Genomic DNA, 19,310 nt, shown 5'->3' with positions numbered 1-19,310 from the left:
TAAACGCGAAGAAAAAATCGAATCTGTCGTTTATTGACGGTTCCTTGCAATATAGTGTTATGCCTATTAATTATGAAAAAAATTGCATAAAAACAGCTGTAATTCAAAGAAACGATAATCCCGTCGATTCTCAATATTGAATTTGACGAATGAAAAACGCATAAAAGCAGTCGTTATAATTTACTGCGGTGACTAACTAGATATTTTATTTCTGGATTACGTATATCCCAGTTATTTCTAAATTACATGCAAAAATAAGATGGATTGATCAAAGTGATAAATTAAAATATCCCATTGACAATATTTTAGTCCCCGAGTGACTAATTTAATATACTAAGTTAAATTAACGTAAGTTAAGAATAAAAAGAAACATCTACACGTCAATTCCACTTACAAACAGTTGACGCGGCGAATCGACCGACTGTATTTCTGTAACAAGTTTACTAAAAACAGATACTATAGAAATATCCTGTGTATCATCCACACACACAAAGAAATGAAAGGGAAAAAACTTTGATAAAAGTACGAACCAAAGAAACGTCAACTATGAAGCAACTTTACGTATAAAAGACAGGCGCAACTTTATTACAATGTCCTCGAGAAAAGCATAAACATCAGCGCTAATTACCACGGGCTTCAGGAAGAAGAATATTAGGAATTAAATATCTCGAAACAATCAATCCTTGTAAAATTCTATAAAGACAAAACTTAAGCTTTATAAAGCTATCTTTTGAAGACAGACTCTTATTTTACATGATATAAGTAGCTCGCATGGCTTAGCGCTGCCGAACCGTACAATGTCAAAGAACCAACAAAGTTATCTTGAAACGAGCAACCTAAAATTCATTTCGCATAATATAGACACGATACCATAGTAGAAGGATGATATTTTTATAAAGAAGCTTTCGCGTCTAATTGCTGCAAAGCTACGAGACCTTTCGACAGGAAGGAAAAATAAATAGAAGAAATAAATCCGAAAACAAGTAAAATAAAATAGCCAACAGGCCGAAGCAAGGTGAATCGTTAACCAGGCGACGGAATTCAACAAACCGTGCAACCCTTCTGCCGATGAAAACAGCCGATGATGACGAAGAAAACCGTGACGGTCACGTGTAGCCGTAGACGCGTAAGCCGCAATATCATACGGGTCGCTTGATACAATCGGTTAATCGCGCGATGCTGCGTGTGTAAAACCGTCACAGTAATCTGCTGCGAACCGAGCACTCTCCAGTAATAAATACTAACATTTAAAGTTGTCCTCAGTTGCAAAAAGCAGAGGCCGAGGAACAAAAGCTAGTGAGGGAATAATGCTTTCTGAAATCTCGAGCGTAAAGCCGGCCGGCAGCGGCAACCAAATAGAACCGGTGGCCGTTTGAATATAACGAAGCGCGAGCAGAGAGGCCAAATGCATGCAGAAGAAACGGAAACGGATGAAGGAGAATAGGAAGACGATGAAATAACATTAGACAGCGTGAGAAGAGGGGTGACGAGAAAGAGGGATGGGTGACCAACAGGAAGCAGCAGCAGGATACGAAGAAAGGGATCGGGCCCTGCGAAACTTTTAATTAGCAAGCTTATCCATTTATCTGCATGCCGTTGAAAGGAACAGCCGTAGCTCGCTACCGAAAACAGAAGTCGAGAAAATAAAAGAATAGTCGGTGAACAGGGGAGAATGCAGTCGTACGAACAGAGAAAAGGGGATAAGGTAGGGAAGAAAACGAGAAGAAGGATGAAAAAGAAGACGAAAGAGGGAAGTTAGGTGGTCGTGGAAGGAGGGTATGAGCGAGAAGATGGCGGGAAATAAACGAGGTGTGGTAGACTGGACCGACGAGGCTCCTGATCCCACAATGCGCCACAATAGAGCGCCGACGATGGTTTTGCATATGAAAGAGGGCCGAGAATGGAGACCACGGTAGATAGGTGCACATAGTGTGATATTATATCTGACTAGGGTTCCACGTCCTTCCCCCTTCCTCTATTTCGCTCTCTTTCCCCTTTCGTCTGCTCCATCGTCGTCTATCCACGCTCCCATCCTCTTATCCTATCTATTCTTCTCTCTCGCTTTCTATCTTCCTCTCCGTGTACACGCTTCCTATCCTTTTTCTTCTAGTTTTCTTCTTCACTTTTTCTTTCGCTTCAAGTTCCTTTACTAGTCCTTATTTTTCACCCTCGACAAAGGTACGAGGCCGCCAGACCGATCGCCAGTTGAAAATGCGTAGGGAAAACTGCATTAGGCGGAAGGCGTCTTTCGCTTAAGATAAACTCGTTTCCATAGAGCTCAGGCCTTTAAAGTCGTGGACTGCTCATTGTGCTGCAAATTTGCGACTGCTCGCGAGACACCGTTGCTAGATCATTCTTTTCCTCTTCCATATCATTCTTTTTCCTTTCTCCATCGTTATTGCTCTCCCCCTCCCCTCCCCCCCTCTCCTATATGTGCAAGCTCCTTCAAGTTTGTTTTCTCTCATGTTTTCTACTTTCTTGTTCTCAAAGACGCAACAGCACCGGAAAAAGCTAATTTTGCTGCGGCACTTAATGTTTCCGGTCACGTCTATTTCACTATGACTTTTAACTAATTTCGTAGCTCTAAAACGGTACGATATTTCAAAATGACAAAGCGTCTTCAAAAATACTAAAAAGTCTTAAGAATAAACAATTTTAACGTTTCACGCGGCTTCTTAAATCCAATAATTCTCAAGCCTTCCTCGGGGGTGGATTTCGCGGCCAAACGGCGAAGAGTTTTCCGAACGAGAAAGGGGTTTCCCTTCTTTCGTGTATACGATCCTCCGAGCGAAGATCGTGCCGCGACTTTCGACTTTCCCTGAATATTTCGACTAGCCAGCTCGTTGAAAGATCGAAAGAAAGAGGTGGAGCCTCGGAACCGACAAGCGTTCCGCGTTTCGACGCAGTTTCCTTAGGCGTGTACGCGGAGCTTAAATTTATGAAAGGGTTGTGGAGCTGTTTAAATAAAACAGTAACGTAGGCAATGAGAAACCGTTAATTACAACCAGCGGATGATAAAGGTGGTGCTTTTTATGAAACTATAAAATTATTAAAATGAAATAATACAATACTACGGTTTGATGGTGTGCAATCGTTTTATAAATATTGCATTATTGGATATCTTTTTAAATGTTAATACCCTAAAGGAAGATATAAATTAAACCAGATATTGCCGCAAATTGAAAAATGTTAAACAATATCGTATCATAGCAAATACCAAGTAATAACCTTAATAATAGCTCGATATCCCGAAACAGATTAATCATCCATCGATGAATCTCGAAAAGAACGACGTAAAAGCAAAAGGTCCATCGCAGAGGACGATAGGACTCCGAGGGGCGGGAAAGTGGCATAAATGTTTCAGAATCGCGCGCATCTGTCGTCCGGGGGACTTTTTCAGTTCCCGAAGAGAGCTCGTTTTTGGAGCTGCTCAGGAAGGCGAAGGGCAAGTAGAAGGAAAGGGAGAAGAGGGTTTACTATCCTCGTATAATGTATTATAAGTGGAGGCACTCACAGGGCCGTCACTACCAAACACTCAAAGCCCTCCACCCCGCTTTCTCTAGCTTCTAGCTACTGGTTGGTCTCTCTCTGTCTCTCTCTCTCTCTCTCTCTCTCTCTTTCTCTCTCTCTCCATTCCACTGCCGCTTCCAAACGCGATCCTCCACCTCACCCTCACAGCTTCTCCGTAAACCTCTCCAGCTGCCTTCTCTGTACACTCCGCTTTCGAGTTATCGATAAGAACCGCAGACCTCTTTTGTTGGTTGATAGATAGCCTATCAAAGCGACGCGAGGTCAAATATTCGACATGCCGCCGGTTCAATTTCGTGCCAATAATATCTATGCGAAATAAGAAAACTTCCCGCCAAAACTTCGCGTACATCTATAGGAGACCGAGCTGCATTCGGGAGGAAAATGTTGACGTTGGAAAATGAACTTCGTCTACTGTATCTCGGATTGTTGCCTCCACGGTATAGCTTAGTAAAATTGGATAATATTTTTCGCATTGCGGTGAAATATCTGGGTTTTTAGGATCGATAAAGTGTTTAAACAAAGCGCACTTCTAAGCATATTGGTTAATTAAGTTTGAAATATTTCTTTTTAATTGTAATGATGGCACTAATCAATATTAAAATTAAAGTCTATCTATTGAGAAGATTACTCTGTTGTATAAAGATATAAAATCTGACAGTCATCAAGAACAATTAAAGAAAGTTTATCTGAGAAATAATCGATTGAATTTAAGTTTAAGCATATGATGTGAAATGCCTCGTTGATATTGTAGGTGTCTCGTAGTTTAGTCGTCGTAGGATTTCTCAATGTAAAGAATTATAGTTTATATATATAATCTAATATCATTAATATGTGCAGATATAATACGTTTTTAAAATAAGATAAAAAGTATCCTACACAACGAGATGTTAAGAATTAACGATCTCAGAAATTGAAATTGAGAAAACGCGATATAGGAAGTTTCTTTAGATACTTTGAACAGGGAAATAGATATAATAAATTCAGAAAAAAATTAATTATCGTATAAAAGAAGAAAATAAAAATATTAGAAGTTTGATATTTAATAAATAAGTTTTGCAGGAGAATACTAAGAGATTAAAATGCTTGGTTCGATACATATTTTGCAGAAGAATCTAGGAAAACATCTACGTTAACATTAATATCGGTATTCTGAGAAAACAAAGTATTCTGTACTAAACAGTATATTCCTTATAAATAAATCTTTGTTAAGTTCTTCTGCAAGCATATGTATTGCAAAAAGAATCAATTCGTCCTTTTATTATTACGAAGCTGATTAAACCTTTATAGCGTTATAAAATCCATGCGGAAATGGAGCATGCTTAAATGCTAGAGAGAAACTTTAATTACTCTTTGACAGGATTGTGAATTCCTTTGATCTTGCCAATTTAAAAGAATCTCTATAAAATAACGCGTTGTAAAAACATTCGTACAATCGATAGTTAAATCCAGCGCGAAATTTAATTTATAGATACTTGTGTAAACGGGAAAAGTAAAATAGTGGAAGGAATATTATTCTCACTATTCTAAAATGCAAGATAAATCATGTAATTGGAACGAGTCGTATTTTCTGTTTAAGGATAGAAAAACCAGAGGGAAAGACAAACTACGGTATAATGAAGTTTATCTTTCTATAACGCATCTTCTCGTATCATATTTCTCATGAGCGCAACGTTACGTAATTATATTTTTCCTGCATAAGTTTGTTCAATAGTTTGAAATTTTTAATGCTCTTAAAACGCGATAAAACGAGTTGAAAATAGCGACGATGAAAATGGTACCTCCAAACATTTTCCAGTTCGACCATTCGTTCGGCTTTCTTTTCCCAATTTTTTTATATATAATTAATCCAAGAGGTAACGTAATGGCTTAAAGATTACTTTTATAAAAATGTCAACTATTACATAAAAACTATCCCAAATCCCATATTAAAGGATAGTCTTAAGTAACAATATATTTATAATCGCTAGTTTCGTTCTTATGAACTTTTCATTCACAAAAAGAAATTTTAACGATGAGCAATCACTTTCATCGATTAATTATGGATAAACTCGAATTTGAGCATGTTTCATTTCCATGACAAAGGGTATGAAACGAGTCGAGATCGTTTCGAAAATGAGTTCTACGCGGAATTATCTAGCAATTAAGGTATTAAAACATCGAGTCTGTGCATATTGTTAGCGATAAGTTTTCGCCAGTGCCGTGCGAGCGGTACCGTGCACATGGACGAAGAAATAGCGCAGTGTGTTAAGAAATGGGTTTGTGAGGCCAGGTGGCGTGGATCAAAGCAGACACCAAGGCAGTCCTGGCGATTCACGAACACGTGATCACGAACAACGCGCGTTTATCAGTAACACACAGTGACTACAACACGTGGACGTTGAATATTCGTGGGGTACGCCGAGAAGATCGAGGCATTTACATGTGTCAAGTCAACACGGATCCTATGAAGAGTCAGGTACGAATAAATTATCCTCTGAAGTAACAAGTCGTGCAATAAGAAGAAAAAAAAAAAGGAAATGAAAGAAAGATAAAGAAAGAAAGAAAAAAAGAAGGGCGGAGAAAGAGTGGGAAAGGAAAGGAAAATGGTCGGAGAAGTAGAGAATCTTTTTACCGTAGATCCGGGTCAGATTTTTATTGTACGCAATGCTTTGGTATGGAAGGCATTCATTTCAAAGTGAAATCCGTTCTGTGCTTGGTGAAAGTAGTGTTTTCCGACGGTCTGCACCCGCATAGACGGAGGTGGCTAAATTCCAACGAATTATGTTCTAAAATTTTCGGAATTTACATGGCAGAAATACGACCGTTTCCTGTCCCAGCTTAATTAAAATCTGCTTAATAATTAAACGTCTTCGAGACCAGAAGTTAAAATACATTATCACGATTTCCTTGGATCGAGAATAATTCGTTGATTTCATGAAATTAGAGAATTATCCTTTTTCGGATTATATGATAATATTGTCATATCCTCTTTGCAATAGAGCATAATAATACCGATACCTTGGTGTATTGAATTTACAGAGCGCGTTTCTAGAAGTGGTGATACCGCCGGACATAATATCCGAAGAGACCTCGAACGACTTGATGGTACCTGAGGGCGGATCCGCAAAACTGGTCTGCAAGGCTCGCGGCTATCCAAAACCTGAGATCGTATGGAAGCGAGAAGATGGCGCCGAGATTATTTCCCGTGCCGGATCGTCCGGTGGCAAAACGAAAAGTGAGTATGTTTACAAAACCTACAAACCCGTGATTGCGTCTCCAGTTAAGTTCGGTTTTTATCTTCATTACATCAGTTGGAAATACGTCGAGTATTTTTGCACTGGTTGTATTTCTTTAATACGATCATTTTTTGAAAAAGATAATACTCTTTATAAGTCGCATATTTGATTACCAATTGTGTAACTCGGATTAAACAACTCGAAAATATTATTCTACCTGATATTTCAATTATTTCAGCTCCATTTTCATTATTAAATTTTCTTTCACGGTTCTATATGACAGGTATTATATGTAAATATGATAAAATTACTGGATATTTCATGGAAAATATGTATGGGCTTTTGGAATTTTATTTGCGATTTATATTAATAATAATCTTTTTGCATCCTTCGGTTTTATCAATGATTTCAGTATTCATACAAAAATATCAGCAATTTTGAAAATAACAATACCGTATAATTTACATTATAGTCAATCAACGTTGAATAAAGGAGGATTTATATGTTAGCTGAATCGACCTTGAGTATGCGAAAAGATCGAGAAATGGCGATGCCAATGACGTGTATATAATATGATAATATATTTTCGATGTAAGTGAAGCGGTTCGTATAAAACATCAGATTGAAATCGGAAAACAGGGATAATATCGAAATTGAAGTCAATTCGTCAACTTCACCTCGTACATTTCAATTCATAAATCACAACTTTTTGAAGACCTCCCCTTTTCTGATCGAGGCAACTGTGTCAACTGATATGTGGTACAAACGAAATTTCAGCAAATTCATGCATCTTGTGACTAGAATTTCAAAAAATAGAAATTTTTCTGTGTTAAAAATGGAATAAATTACAGCAAAAATCAAACGAACTTTTATAAATTAACTTTTGCGAAGTCGACGCATTCAACGTATGATGGTACATTCAACGAATTAAAACATCCCAACATAATTTTTTCTTTTTGCGACAAATTTTTTCACATTCGTAATATAGTTTGCATGATAATTTTCGCATATTTTCATACTTCGGTGATTATGAAATCGATTTTAAAGTGCAAGATATAGGATAATTCCTCAGGCTACTGAACTCGTGAGCGAAACGAAACTGTCGCCACTCATATTTCAATGTTTTCCTTCTCGTTGCATCGAATCATGCAAATATTCGTCGCCTCGATACTTGTCACAATGCCGACTTAAGTAGAATTTTGACAGCCATTGAATGAACCAGTAATTTGATACATTCTCAGCGAAGAAATAATTTTCAAACTCGACGTGCACAGTATAGACGTAAACAAGTTAAGGAAAATAATTCATACTTTAACGTTGTAAGATAATACCATGGAACATATGAATTCTAATCTCATTCACTAGACGTGACAAATATGAAACCAGGCGTCAATTTGTGAAAAAAGATCCCACGTCGTTTCTTGAAGTTTCTTTTCGAGGAAAGCACGCGCATTTTTTTTTTTTTTTTTTTTATGTTAGATAGCGAAATATTAGAAATAATTTGAAGAATAAAAATTTCAGCAGTATACGAATAAACTCACGTTACTCGCATTATCTTGTGAAGCCCTCCAGTTTTATTTCCATTTCGAACCGCTTCGTCTGTTGAATTCGTAGAATTTCATAGAAGAATTCAAGTATACGTTTTTGAGAAATAGTACCAATTTAAAGGTAAGATCGAGTTTCAGTACAAAAGACTTGTAACGCAAGCATGTCTGTTCGAAGAACACGTCTACTTTTACTCCTCTCTTCTTTGATATTTTTCGAGATTATTTTAGTTATTCAAATATAGAGTTCATGGATTCCTTACCAAAAAAACGTCTTAATTTTTAAAAGAATATTTATTATCGGGAATATAGGAAGAAAAAAGATGATATTTTTTAGAGACGATAATGCATTCTTTTGCATAAAACAATCGAGTATTTTCATTCCGTCGAGAGAAATGCTGATTCGCAAACGAAGGTGAAACTGCATCTTCACCCTCTGCTGTTCGCTCGCACTTCGTGAGGAGTTCGAGCAAGTAGTATCGATGTGTTGAATTGAACGGGACGATAGCGGAACCTTAAGCTTCGTATCGTATCTAATCCAATGTGTTTGATTAGTAATAGAGCCAATTCGATTATTTACTCGATAAGGTTGAACGAATCAACCGTGTAAGTAGCTTTCCATTAACATCGAGATTCAATTGAAGCATTACACTTTAGATGTCAAAAATCTGAAATTCAAACAGACAATAAGGCAAACAGACAAGTTTTTAAAAATTATATACTTAGTCTTTATCTTTCGTATTGATTCATCAAAAGCAAACTTGCAAATTTATTCGAACGAGAAATCCTTCGAATCAGCGAAAATATTACTTGCACGAGTTCGAATAAACGATTTTTTAAGCAACCAGTCTCAAATAAATTTCTCACTTTTATTCCTCTAACCGACAGCACCTTTACAAATTAATTTTCCATAAAATATCACTGTATTCGTTTAATAAAAAAAAAAGCTCAGACCTACGTAAATAATTCAGATTGGTAAGTTTGCGTTTCGGTTTCTCGAGAAATCACCCATTCGACAAGCGGCTCAGAAAATTTTTCAGAATCTTTAATTCCGCCCGTCTGACTCTGTATTGCAGTAGCTACTGCTGAAGGGGAAACGCTGACTTTGTCGAAAGTAACCAGAAGCGAGATGGGCACCTACCTGTGCATCGCGAGTAACGGAGTACCACCATCAGTCAGCAAACGAATGATGCTGCACGTACACTGTGAGTACGCCCTAATATCGTTTCACTAGCTATTTTCACCGAAAAGATTTATCTCAGCCACCCTTCGTAATCCAAAGATTATCTTCATAGCCGAGGAATGGATTCTGCTAATTCCCGTCTATCGGGTTCTGCCTTATTTTTAGAGATTCTTACACGTTTCTGAACACGTACCATGCACCACGATTTATCAATGTCCACCACTATCGATCTAATTATCCCCCTGGTGTAATAATAGTTGAGGTCATTTATTTACAACGATTTAATATAGAAAATTTAATATAGGAGATAGGAAAAAAGTAGATGAACAACATCTCGATGAATGGTAAAGATTTTATCGCCAATGTTAACGTGATTGTTTATCCGTTGTTTTGAGTGAATCGTCTGGGGCGTAATATGGAGATCTTGTCTGTGATAATTTTTGTTGCTTTTTATATAATTGTCGAATAGATTTTATGATAAGCTTGATCTAGGAGAAACTCGGATCTAACTCACAAATAAGATTGCCAATCTCTCTTGGTATAACAATTTCTTTATTTAGTGATTCTTTCACGATCTATAATCATTCTATCTATAACCAACCGTTTATCAATGCTTCGAAATATTTAAATAAGTCCCTCACGTGAAGCTGTAAATTGAGTTACATCATCATACGTAAAACATATTCAACGTCATGTCACACATATCAAATTTGTAACTTGTTTCCTACCGTCATATTCAAAATAAATATACTTCCAAACTCGTATCATTACATTGTCATAACAAAATTCTCTTCCTACGCGAAATGTGGTAAGATGCAAAATCTAGACAATATTTTTCATTAAAAATGCTTGAACTTCTTTACTATAAAAGTTGTAGCGATTGAAATTTTGAAAAAATGTATTGTACATATAAATACTTCAAAAGTATTATCGGTTCTAATAATAAAGCAATTACTCTTTAGCGCTTGAAAATTATCGTTCACTGTAAGAATATATTACAGCCCTTTTATTGAACCCTTCAACCTTTATTTTCCCGTGAAAACAAATTAATGTTTGATACTTCATAAATCGTGCGTGTTTTCACGAATCAATTATTTTATATATGGAGATAGAAGCTTGGGAATTCATAACACACGTGTATTGAGACTTACACAGTGTTATCAAAACACATGAATTTGTTGTTCAGCAACGTAAAGAATTTAGGAAATGTAATTGATGAAGAAACGTTTATTTTATACGAATTTCGCAAATCTTCAAATCTCTAAAAAATGTCATCAAACATTAAAAGCCTAGGAAGTCTAAAATTTCTATAAAACCGAAAAATACTAGAAATTCTGAAAATAAAAATTCTAGATCTTTTTGAAGTCTCAATACAAATAGCTATCATTTTACGTGCTGAAACAAGATCCATCGAAACGAAATTGATGGCGTTCAATTACGTGTTTAACCATGTATTTCCCCCTGTTCTTCAAGGAAAAGAAGAAAGAGGAAAGGTGAACAGAATTCTTTGAAACATTAAGACATAAAAATTTCTTAAAATTCACGACGCCGAGAGACGAAATGCATCATTGACAAAGCACAAGGAATAGAACAAAGAAATAAAATTCCTCCGGCAACTAGACCACGATAAAGCCATCATATTCCCGCCACTTAGGCACGGAGTGTATTCTGTGAATCGCACAATGTGAAGCCGCGGTCCTATCCGACGCGAGTTGCAATCTTAAGGACGTCCCACCTCAAACCAAATGCACACAGCATGGTTAGGCTACCAAAGGCAAAGGAGAACGAATGAAGAAGAAGCAAAAAGAAAGAAATAAAGAAGCGAAGAAAGAGGAAAGCAAGAGTGTGGTTGCGGCGAGTATGCACGAAGATAGCCATCGTATTCTTCTTTACATAATTTCAACGTGGCAAAAGGGAAACTCGTATCTGTATTAGAAACGGAGAAGACGAAGCAGTGAGAAGGTGGAAAGCGAGAGGATGATTGCAGACAGTAACGGAGTGGAAAAAAGAAAGTAAGGATAAATTGCAACTTAAATAACAGCAGAAACGAGCTAGGGCGCGACGAATATAGTCTACAAAGCAGAATCCTGGAAAAAGAGATAGATAATATAATTATCCTGTAGACGATATATCGACTGCTAAATATAGATAGAGAGTAAAAGAAGAATAAGCACGAGAAAGGAAATGCGTACGTATCCAATGGAATACGCAAAAATAGCGAATAAAGTTTAATAAAGGCAATATGGCAATTTATAGTGCTCAAAGAGTAATCGAAGCAGTTTTAATCCGTTAATTTACATTTATTTATCTTTAATCTTAAAACTCCACGCTTACAATTAGATCTCAAAACTGAAACTGGCACACAAAATTGAAAATGAACAGAATCCCCAAATAAAGTCTAACAGTAATTAAACCTACAAGTTCAAGTCAACAACGGAATAGTGAACGAACAAGCAAGTTGGAAGAAAAGGCGTGTAAGCAAAAGAACTGCGAAGTGAAGCACGAATCAGTGGTGTAGCCAAGGACCGGCGAGTTAAATCGCGGTTACTATTGCGTTCCTCGGTGTCTTAGGATCGAGAGAGAGGTAATTCTTCGCCGGAAATTGGATGTACCTAGGTTCCTGCTACGATCTTGCACCTGCCCTCGAGCGATAAGATCGTGCGGGATAATCGAATTTCATTGAATACGCTCCGTGCCCGCAGACCGTATAGACGATTGCATTCGCGAGCTATTGCTTCGAAATTCAAGCGATCGGGGCTATTGTCGATTGAGAGACCAGGCTGAGGAGAAGGACAAACCGGATCATCTCGAAGATGGCTGGAGGATCGTCTGTGTGTTACGGGGAAACGCTCAAAGACAGGCAGAGAAAGGGGTTTTACGATCGATCCGGTTCGACTCGTTCTGATTGTTACATCGCCACGCAAAGCGAGAAATTTACGTGGTATCTTCGTTGGGAACGGGTAACGATCGTCCCTCCTTTTATCTTCCACGAACAAGTAAAACAGAAGAAGAACGCGAGAGGACCTGGTTTCCTATCTCTGTCTTTTCTCTTTTTTTTTTTTTTTTTTTTTTGATAACAGCGCGCGGTCCTCGACGCGAGTCGAAAGGACCTCGTTGCCTGGAAACGTGACCGGAGGGAAGGAAGAGGAGAGGCGCGAATTTTTGTCCGATTCGGCCATTCCAAAGGTCTTCCGCGAAATTTCATTTTGATACAATTTCAAGATAGGTCGTTACAACGAATCTTAAGGGTACTCGCGCGCGATAGAACATTTATTCTATGAGAGAAACGACGATGCTTCTTTTCGCATGAAAGCGCCACTAGGACTCTTTCTTTCGTTAATTCGCTGGCTGATAAGGAATTTCTTTCCGTATCTCTGCTGCGAGAAATTTGTGAAAGAAATTTGTTCCTGAAAGTAGGAAATTGAATATATCGAAGTTAATGTACAAAATGTGGAATGTTGGTATTGAAGCAACATCAAAGCACTTTCAGAATAATTTCGTTAGAGTTAACGAAAACCTTTATTTAAAACGTCTTATAGACCAATCGTTTCTCGATATTTTTAATGAAGAATAACAAAAGGACCTCCAAAAGAAATTGCACGTAAGAAAACTACGATGCATCATTACGCCTGTGAATAAACATATTCTCCGAGAAAGATGGTATTTTTTGAATGATTCGCATATTTTCTTCCGCATAATTTTTTAATTGCAACCATACCACTTGTTCCAGTTACGTGGACCACTCTGTATATTGTCGACAACTTTTCTACGTTCCATGTAACAGACAATATGAGTTTTAAAAACTTGTATCATTTGTTCACGTGGAAAAACCTTCTCATTTTTCTCACCAATGTCTAACTCATATCCGCCTAGATGGTTCGTTGATGTTTGATGAAACGCGTTGATAATGTTCAACATATCCTCGCTATACGAACGTACATAGCGACAGAAGTGGAAAATCAGATTAATAATCTCTGGCTTCTGAATTAAACATGCAGTGGTTCAAATTCAGCGCGTAATTCCCAATTGTGCAATAGCTGGTCATTATTGTGCAGAAAGCCTGCTTAACCGTTGCCAACACCTTCCCACCATTTTGCTTTCCCTGTTGTACAACTCTTGAATAGCAACGTGTGAATGGGAATAACTGACACATCGGCTGCGTTCACAGAGCTCTGGTTAATTGTTGGTTGATTACACGCGATTTACTGGCCGCGACCAAAACAAATTCGATTGTTTAATTAGCGTGTCTTACAACGGTGAAACGATACGCGAACGAGACTCCGTTCATCGCGTGATTTATCGCGTTAGTCATAGTTATCTGTCGTTTTTACTCGTCAGGAGACGATGATCGTACAGAATATCGTATAAAATACACGAAACGAGCATATCTGTTGCATAACTTTGACAATCGCTGGCATTTTAATCGATGATTATCTTTGATACGATAAAAGGAAGAGTCGAAAATAATATTAATGAAAGAGTATCGTAGTAAAACATGGTTTACCTATGTAATAATAGAATGGAATTGGGTATTATCTTATTAAGGTAGAGACACCATGGTTTTCTCATTCTAAAGCGAGGAAAATGCTGCTTCCCGTGGACCATACTTATCCCGTGGAAACCGCAGTCTTCTCTATCTAGAATTCCTTAATGTCTTCCCTTGTAAGCTTATTTTACGTCAAAAAACAACACCGTTTAAATGGACCTTAATTCGTCAGCAATCTCTTTATTCTATTTTTGAATAAATATTTTCTTTCATTTACACTCCCAAATGACAATTTATTAAAATTCAAATGTAAAGAAGTTCTCGTATCTTATCAATTACTACGTTTATTTTATTAATCGATCTCGTGATTAATCTTTCTACATTTCAATAAAGTTCTGGTTATAATTTAATACTTTAATCGCAATTAGTTATCCCTCGACGATTCTAAATTTTATTATTAAAAACACCTATAAAACGTAAAACTGAAAGGTTGCAGTTTTCTGTTGGTTACGTATACTTTCTACGATGGTACTCAAAAAAACAGTAAACCTCAAAGTGTTTATTAGCCGAAAGTTATTTAGCAAGGTGGCTCGGTTCTGCAGAATATTTCGGTCAAGAAAATTAAAGGGTTAGATTTACTGGGTCACTGTTCTACCCTAAATAAACGTGCCCACTAGCTATCTATCTAGACCGTTTCACTCGCAGGACTTAATTTAGATTCGTGCGGATTAACTTCTAACTTTTGACCGACTCTGCAACTAGTCTACAGCTACGAACCTTTTCACGTCACTGATCACGCTACTGATTCTTCCAATTTTTATTTGCAACAATGCACGATCTGATAAGACAATAATATCGAAATATTTGCACCAACAATGAACGATTTGATCAATCTTCTTTGATCATTTTGAAGAATATATTATCCATGAGAATCACGCGTAATGTACCGCGATCCAACAGTTTCATTTGACAGAAAACTAATCGATAGAGGAGAAAAAACAAGGGGTACAAGCTTCCAATAGACCTAATAGGCGATGCTAGTCGAGGCTTCGCGAGTTCCTCGCAAATTGAAGTAGCCTCGATGCATCGTGCTACCTGCATTTATCGCGGCTGTCTGCGTTAATCAAACTGATTACAACTGCCGTAAATCGCTGTCGCTGGTGGAACAATTTCGGGCCAGTTCACCTCTTCTGGGACAAATTGTACGAAGCTTTATTTTGTTCCGCGCAATTCCGCTTCCATTCCTGGAGTATCGCATGTAACAATCGCTTTGTAATTGCTTATGACGATACATGGAAGAACTTATAAGAACATAACTAGTTCCGCCACTATTCCAAATTTTCATAGTTGGAAGGTTAAAATTTATATATTAAGAGAATTTCGGGGAATAGATCTTAATATGTCATAAATGTCTTATGTACTTTACTATTCACGTATTAAAATACTTTGGTTTTATTATAACGGTATGTAAATTTTATCAAAGTATACGAATTAATGATTTTTTTTTATTCGGTAGAATATTACAACCAATTCTTACGAAGAATTTTTAGTAATTACGATGTCGCGTTTCCATGGCATAATATCTATAACCTTATGGTAAGGCTACTTCTTTTGGTACATATCTTAATGGATTAAAGTATCTTCTTTGCTGGTCTATTCTATTTAGAAGCTGGGTGACTAGAGGATTGTAATGCTTAGTCAAGCGTATACTGTAGCTGTTACTGAATTTCAAAATTTCTTCTTTAACTGTTGGTATTTTTAAGTCTCTGTGTATGGTTTCATTGGTTTACATACCGAGGGGCATTACAGATAAACCTGAGCGTTTTCGATTGAAATCATTCAACGGATCTCAATGTTAGAGTTGAATTCCTGCATCCCACAGTTGAATCCCGTAGATCCATACAGGTTTTAGAATGATTTTGTATAAAATGATTTTACTTTCTAGACTTAATTTCAAACGCTGACCTATGAGCCAGTAGAGCTGTCTTACTTTAAGTAGAACTTACTTATTTCCAAGTTAATCTTTCGTTTAATAGCATTCCTAGATACTTTACTGTATCCATGGCTGGAATTATCGTGGTGTTTAGCGTTACCAGTGGACATGTGCATTTGTTTAAGATGAACGTAACATGCGTTGATTTGCCTTCATTTGTGTTAATACGCTATGTATGGCAACATTTTACAATTTTATCCAAGTGCTCCTGGAGGACTAGAGAAGCTACTTCGGGGTTTTTCATTCGCTGTTAAGACTGCAGTATTGTCAACGAATGTAGCTCTATTGACATTGGCCGAAGTGAGTACGTCTGTCGTATAGATAAAGTATAAGATTGGTCCAAGTACACTGCCTTGTGGTACTCCAGCCTCAGTAGAAAAAGCTGCAGTTGTACCATCTAAAAATCTAATCTTAAATTGTCTGTTATTTAGGTAAGAATGCATGATTGAATAGTATTGACGAGACAACATTTTTTTGAGCTTGTAGTAATCCAGGATGTCATGCCTTATCGAAAGCCTGTTTAATGTCGAAGAATACTTCTGAGTAATATTTTTTCTTTTCCAATTCCCGGCTAATATTATGTATAATAGGATATACTTGTTCGGTTGTTGAAGGCCGTTTCGGAACCCAAATTGATGATTTGGAGCCGTCATTGTATCATGCAGTATGGTACGTAGGCGTTTGCTTAACTGTTTTTCGAAGAGTTTGGATAGGCTCGATAGTAAGCTGAATGGATGGTATGATACCACTTTCGTTCGTGAATGAGTGTGATGATTAACAGTTTCCATGAGAATGGATAATAACCAAAAATGGATGATTACGTCAAAAATGGATGTCATGAGTGCTATCCCCTTTTTTGATAATTCTTTGATCACCTTATCGCTGATCATGTCGTGTCCTAGGGCCTTCTTAGAGTTAAGGTTTTTGTCAATCATTGCATTGACTTGCTGGGAAGAAAAGAACTTGATAGGGAAAGAGGCTTGGCTTGACGATTGAAGATGTTTAAATATCTCGGTTTCACACGAAGTGAATTTAGGAGAAAACGGTTTGAATACTGTAGGTAGATGAGAAGCGAATAGGTTGGCTCTGTCTATAGGACACTTTGACCAATCACCACGTGGAGAGCTAAGGGAAGGAATTATTTGCTGTGATCTGGTGAGTCTGTTCGGAACTTTCCAGAGAGAGTAGTTTGTAACGGATGTGGGAGACAGCTTCTCCCGATATATTTGAAAACACTCATTTCTGAACTTTTGTGGAAATTTTCTGGTTGGATTGTTTAGTTTCCGTTTGTCTTCTATTTTGTTTTCTTCAAGTTTGTCTACTTCAGAATGTCTGCTACTTTGCCATAACCTTTGTAATTTCCTTTTATCTTCGATTTTTTCTTTATAGCGTTTGGATACTTGTGTTGGGTTATATACTCTAACTTTTGGAGTAGAAAAGCGACACGCATTTATTATGTTGTTCGTCAGATACTCAATTGCTGCATCTATACCTTCTTTTGTTTTTAGTGGTTTGATTTTGAAATGTTGAAGGATTCCCTAAAGTGAGATCAGTTAATTGGTTTGTTATAGATTCAGATAGCAGGTTGATTTTCAATAATTGTAGAGCCGACTGTTACAATAACTGGTGAGTGATTTGAGGACAACTCTAGAGAAGAATTAATGTACCTTGAATGTACCTCGGGGATATATTTTTGTTTATGAAGAAGTCAAGTAATTTGTTTGTGTCCGTGGCCAGTACATGGGCTCACCTGTACTAACGTAATTTAATTTATTTGATAAAATACTTTTGTATAGTAATCTACCTTTTGAAGTGATGTTTCTATTACCCCAGTCAATACGTTTAGCGTTAAAATCGCCTCCTGCTATAAACCTGTGATCCAGACTTTAAAAAAAATGATCAAAATCCTCCTGTAATAGACTGTGCCTCGAAAAACAATACATAACAGTTATTTCAAACGGGCTATGCCAATCTTGAATCATAATGTTAGTTGCTTGGAGATGATCCTTCTTGTATAGTGGAAGTCGTAGTGCTTGATATTAGATTTTATAATAATACCTGATCCGCCAAATATTGTAACCGCTGGCTTTAAACTAATTTTTGTCCGTAAAATGAGTTTCAGAAATAAGCATTATGTCTATTTTTTGGCAGTTTAGAAGATTTCTAGGTCGTTTTTATGTCGAGCCAGACCGTTAGCGTTCCGATACACACCGTCGATCTAAGACAAATTCAAATTTTCCGACCAGTATAAATAAACGGACGCGATCGCGAGCGAGGCAATATATACCGAGTATCTACGATTTATCGATCAATATCTACGAGTCGAGTTTTCCGCGAGCGATCATATTCTATCTTTGCGAATTCATTTGTACGAGCGTCCCTCGATGGTATTTATATTTATTATATTTATTCAAAATATAATTGACGGGTTGCAGCAGCAATTTCTCGTATTCCAAATTATTAATCCTCACTCGATACACTACAGCATTAAGCGTCATTTTGTTTATTACACTAACGTTAGCAGAGGAAGCGGGTTATTGATCCGTTCTGTTTGTTTCTCAATTAGTTTCTCTAGCCCGTAAAAAATGTCTGTAGTTTGTTATTTTGTTGAAAATTTCGTTATTTTGTTTATTACTAGCGTTAGCGGAGCCAGCAGGTTATTGATCTGTTCTGTTTGCTTCTCAATTAGTTTCTCTAGCCGGTAAAGGATTTCTGTAGTTTGTGCATTAACTGTTTGGCTGTTATCGTGGGCGTTTATTGCTCGTATTTCCTAGAATTGCCCGAGTATAGGATACGAATGAAGAGGCAAGTCTTAAATGACTTCTTATTTCGTTATCTGGAGAAGTAATATTAGGATTCGGATTGTATTTAAGTCTAAATTCAAGGTACATTTTTTTACGGAGCACTTTATGAGCGGAACAGCCTTTATAATTTTTTGGATGATTACCTCAGCAAGGACGCATTTCGGAGGAATGTCTGTCGGTTTAGTGCACTCCTTTGTTCTTTTGTATTTTGTATTTCGTAATTGTACTTCACAATTTTGTCAATGTTATAAATGATTTAATTATTTGCTTGAGGTCTATGAGAAACAAGGACATTGGATTTTGTGTAGCTCTGTGTTTTATATCGCTGATATTAGTTATTTCGTGTTCGTGCCGTAGAAGTTCTTCCTTTAATCCTTCTAGGTCTGCTGAGTAATGTAAGTTGCGTAGGATTACACAAAAAGGTCTGTCCTGTCTTGATTGAAACAGTGTGAAAGTTAGCATTCAGCATTTTTAGAAATTTTATTATTTTTCTATATGAATCAGGGTTATTCGATATTATCTTGACCTGGTCATTATTTACTTTTTAATTTTAA

The 19,310-nt window shown here is 37.0% G+C and overlaps 1 protein-coding gene across 4 annotated transcripts in view; it reads left to right on the top strand.

The window, feature by feature from the left end:
• Window positions 1-19,310, top strand: part of LOC126868419 (lachesin-like) — a 223,513-nt gene that overhangs the window by 143,259 nt on the left and 60,944 nt on the right. For all 4 annotated transcript variants that reach the window (XR_007690600.1, XR_007690601.1, XM_050623808.1 and 1 more), the window contains exons 4-6: window positions 5,801-5,986; window positions 6,550-6,745; window positions 9,367-9,495. Coding sequence is in view for 2 of the 4 variants with exons in the window: in XM_050623808.1 (XP_050479765.1) it covers window positions 5,801-5,986; window positions 6,550-6,745; window positions 9,367-9,495 (511 nt within the window). In the remaining 2 variants the exon portion in view is untranslated. The remainder of the gene's footprint in view (window positions 1-5,800; window positions 5,987-6,549; window positions 6,746-9,366; window positions 9,496-19,310) is intronic.

The sequence above is a fragment of the Bombus huntii genome, chromosome 8 (assembly GCF_024542735.1).
Source record: "Bombus huntii isolate Logan2020A chromosome 8, iyBomHunt1.1, whole genome shotgun sequence".
In the NCBI taxonomy this organism is placed as follows: Eukaryota; Metazoa; Arthropoda; class Insecta; order Hymenoptera; family Apidae; genus Bombus; species Bombus huntii.
The sequence above is the reverse complement of the archived record's forward strand: the minus strand, read 5'-3'. Positions and strand labels throughout refer to the sequence as shown.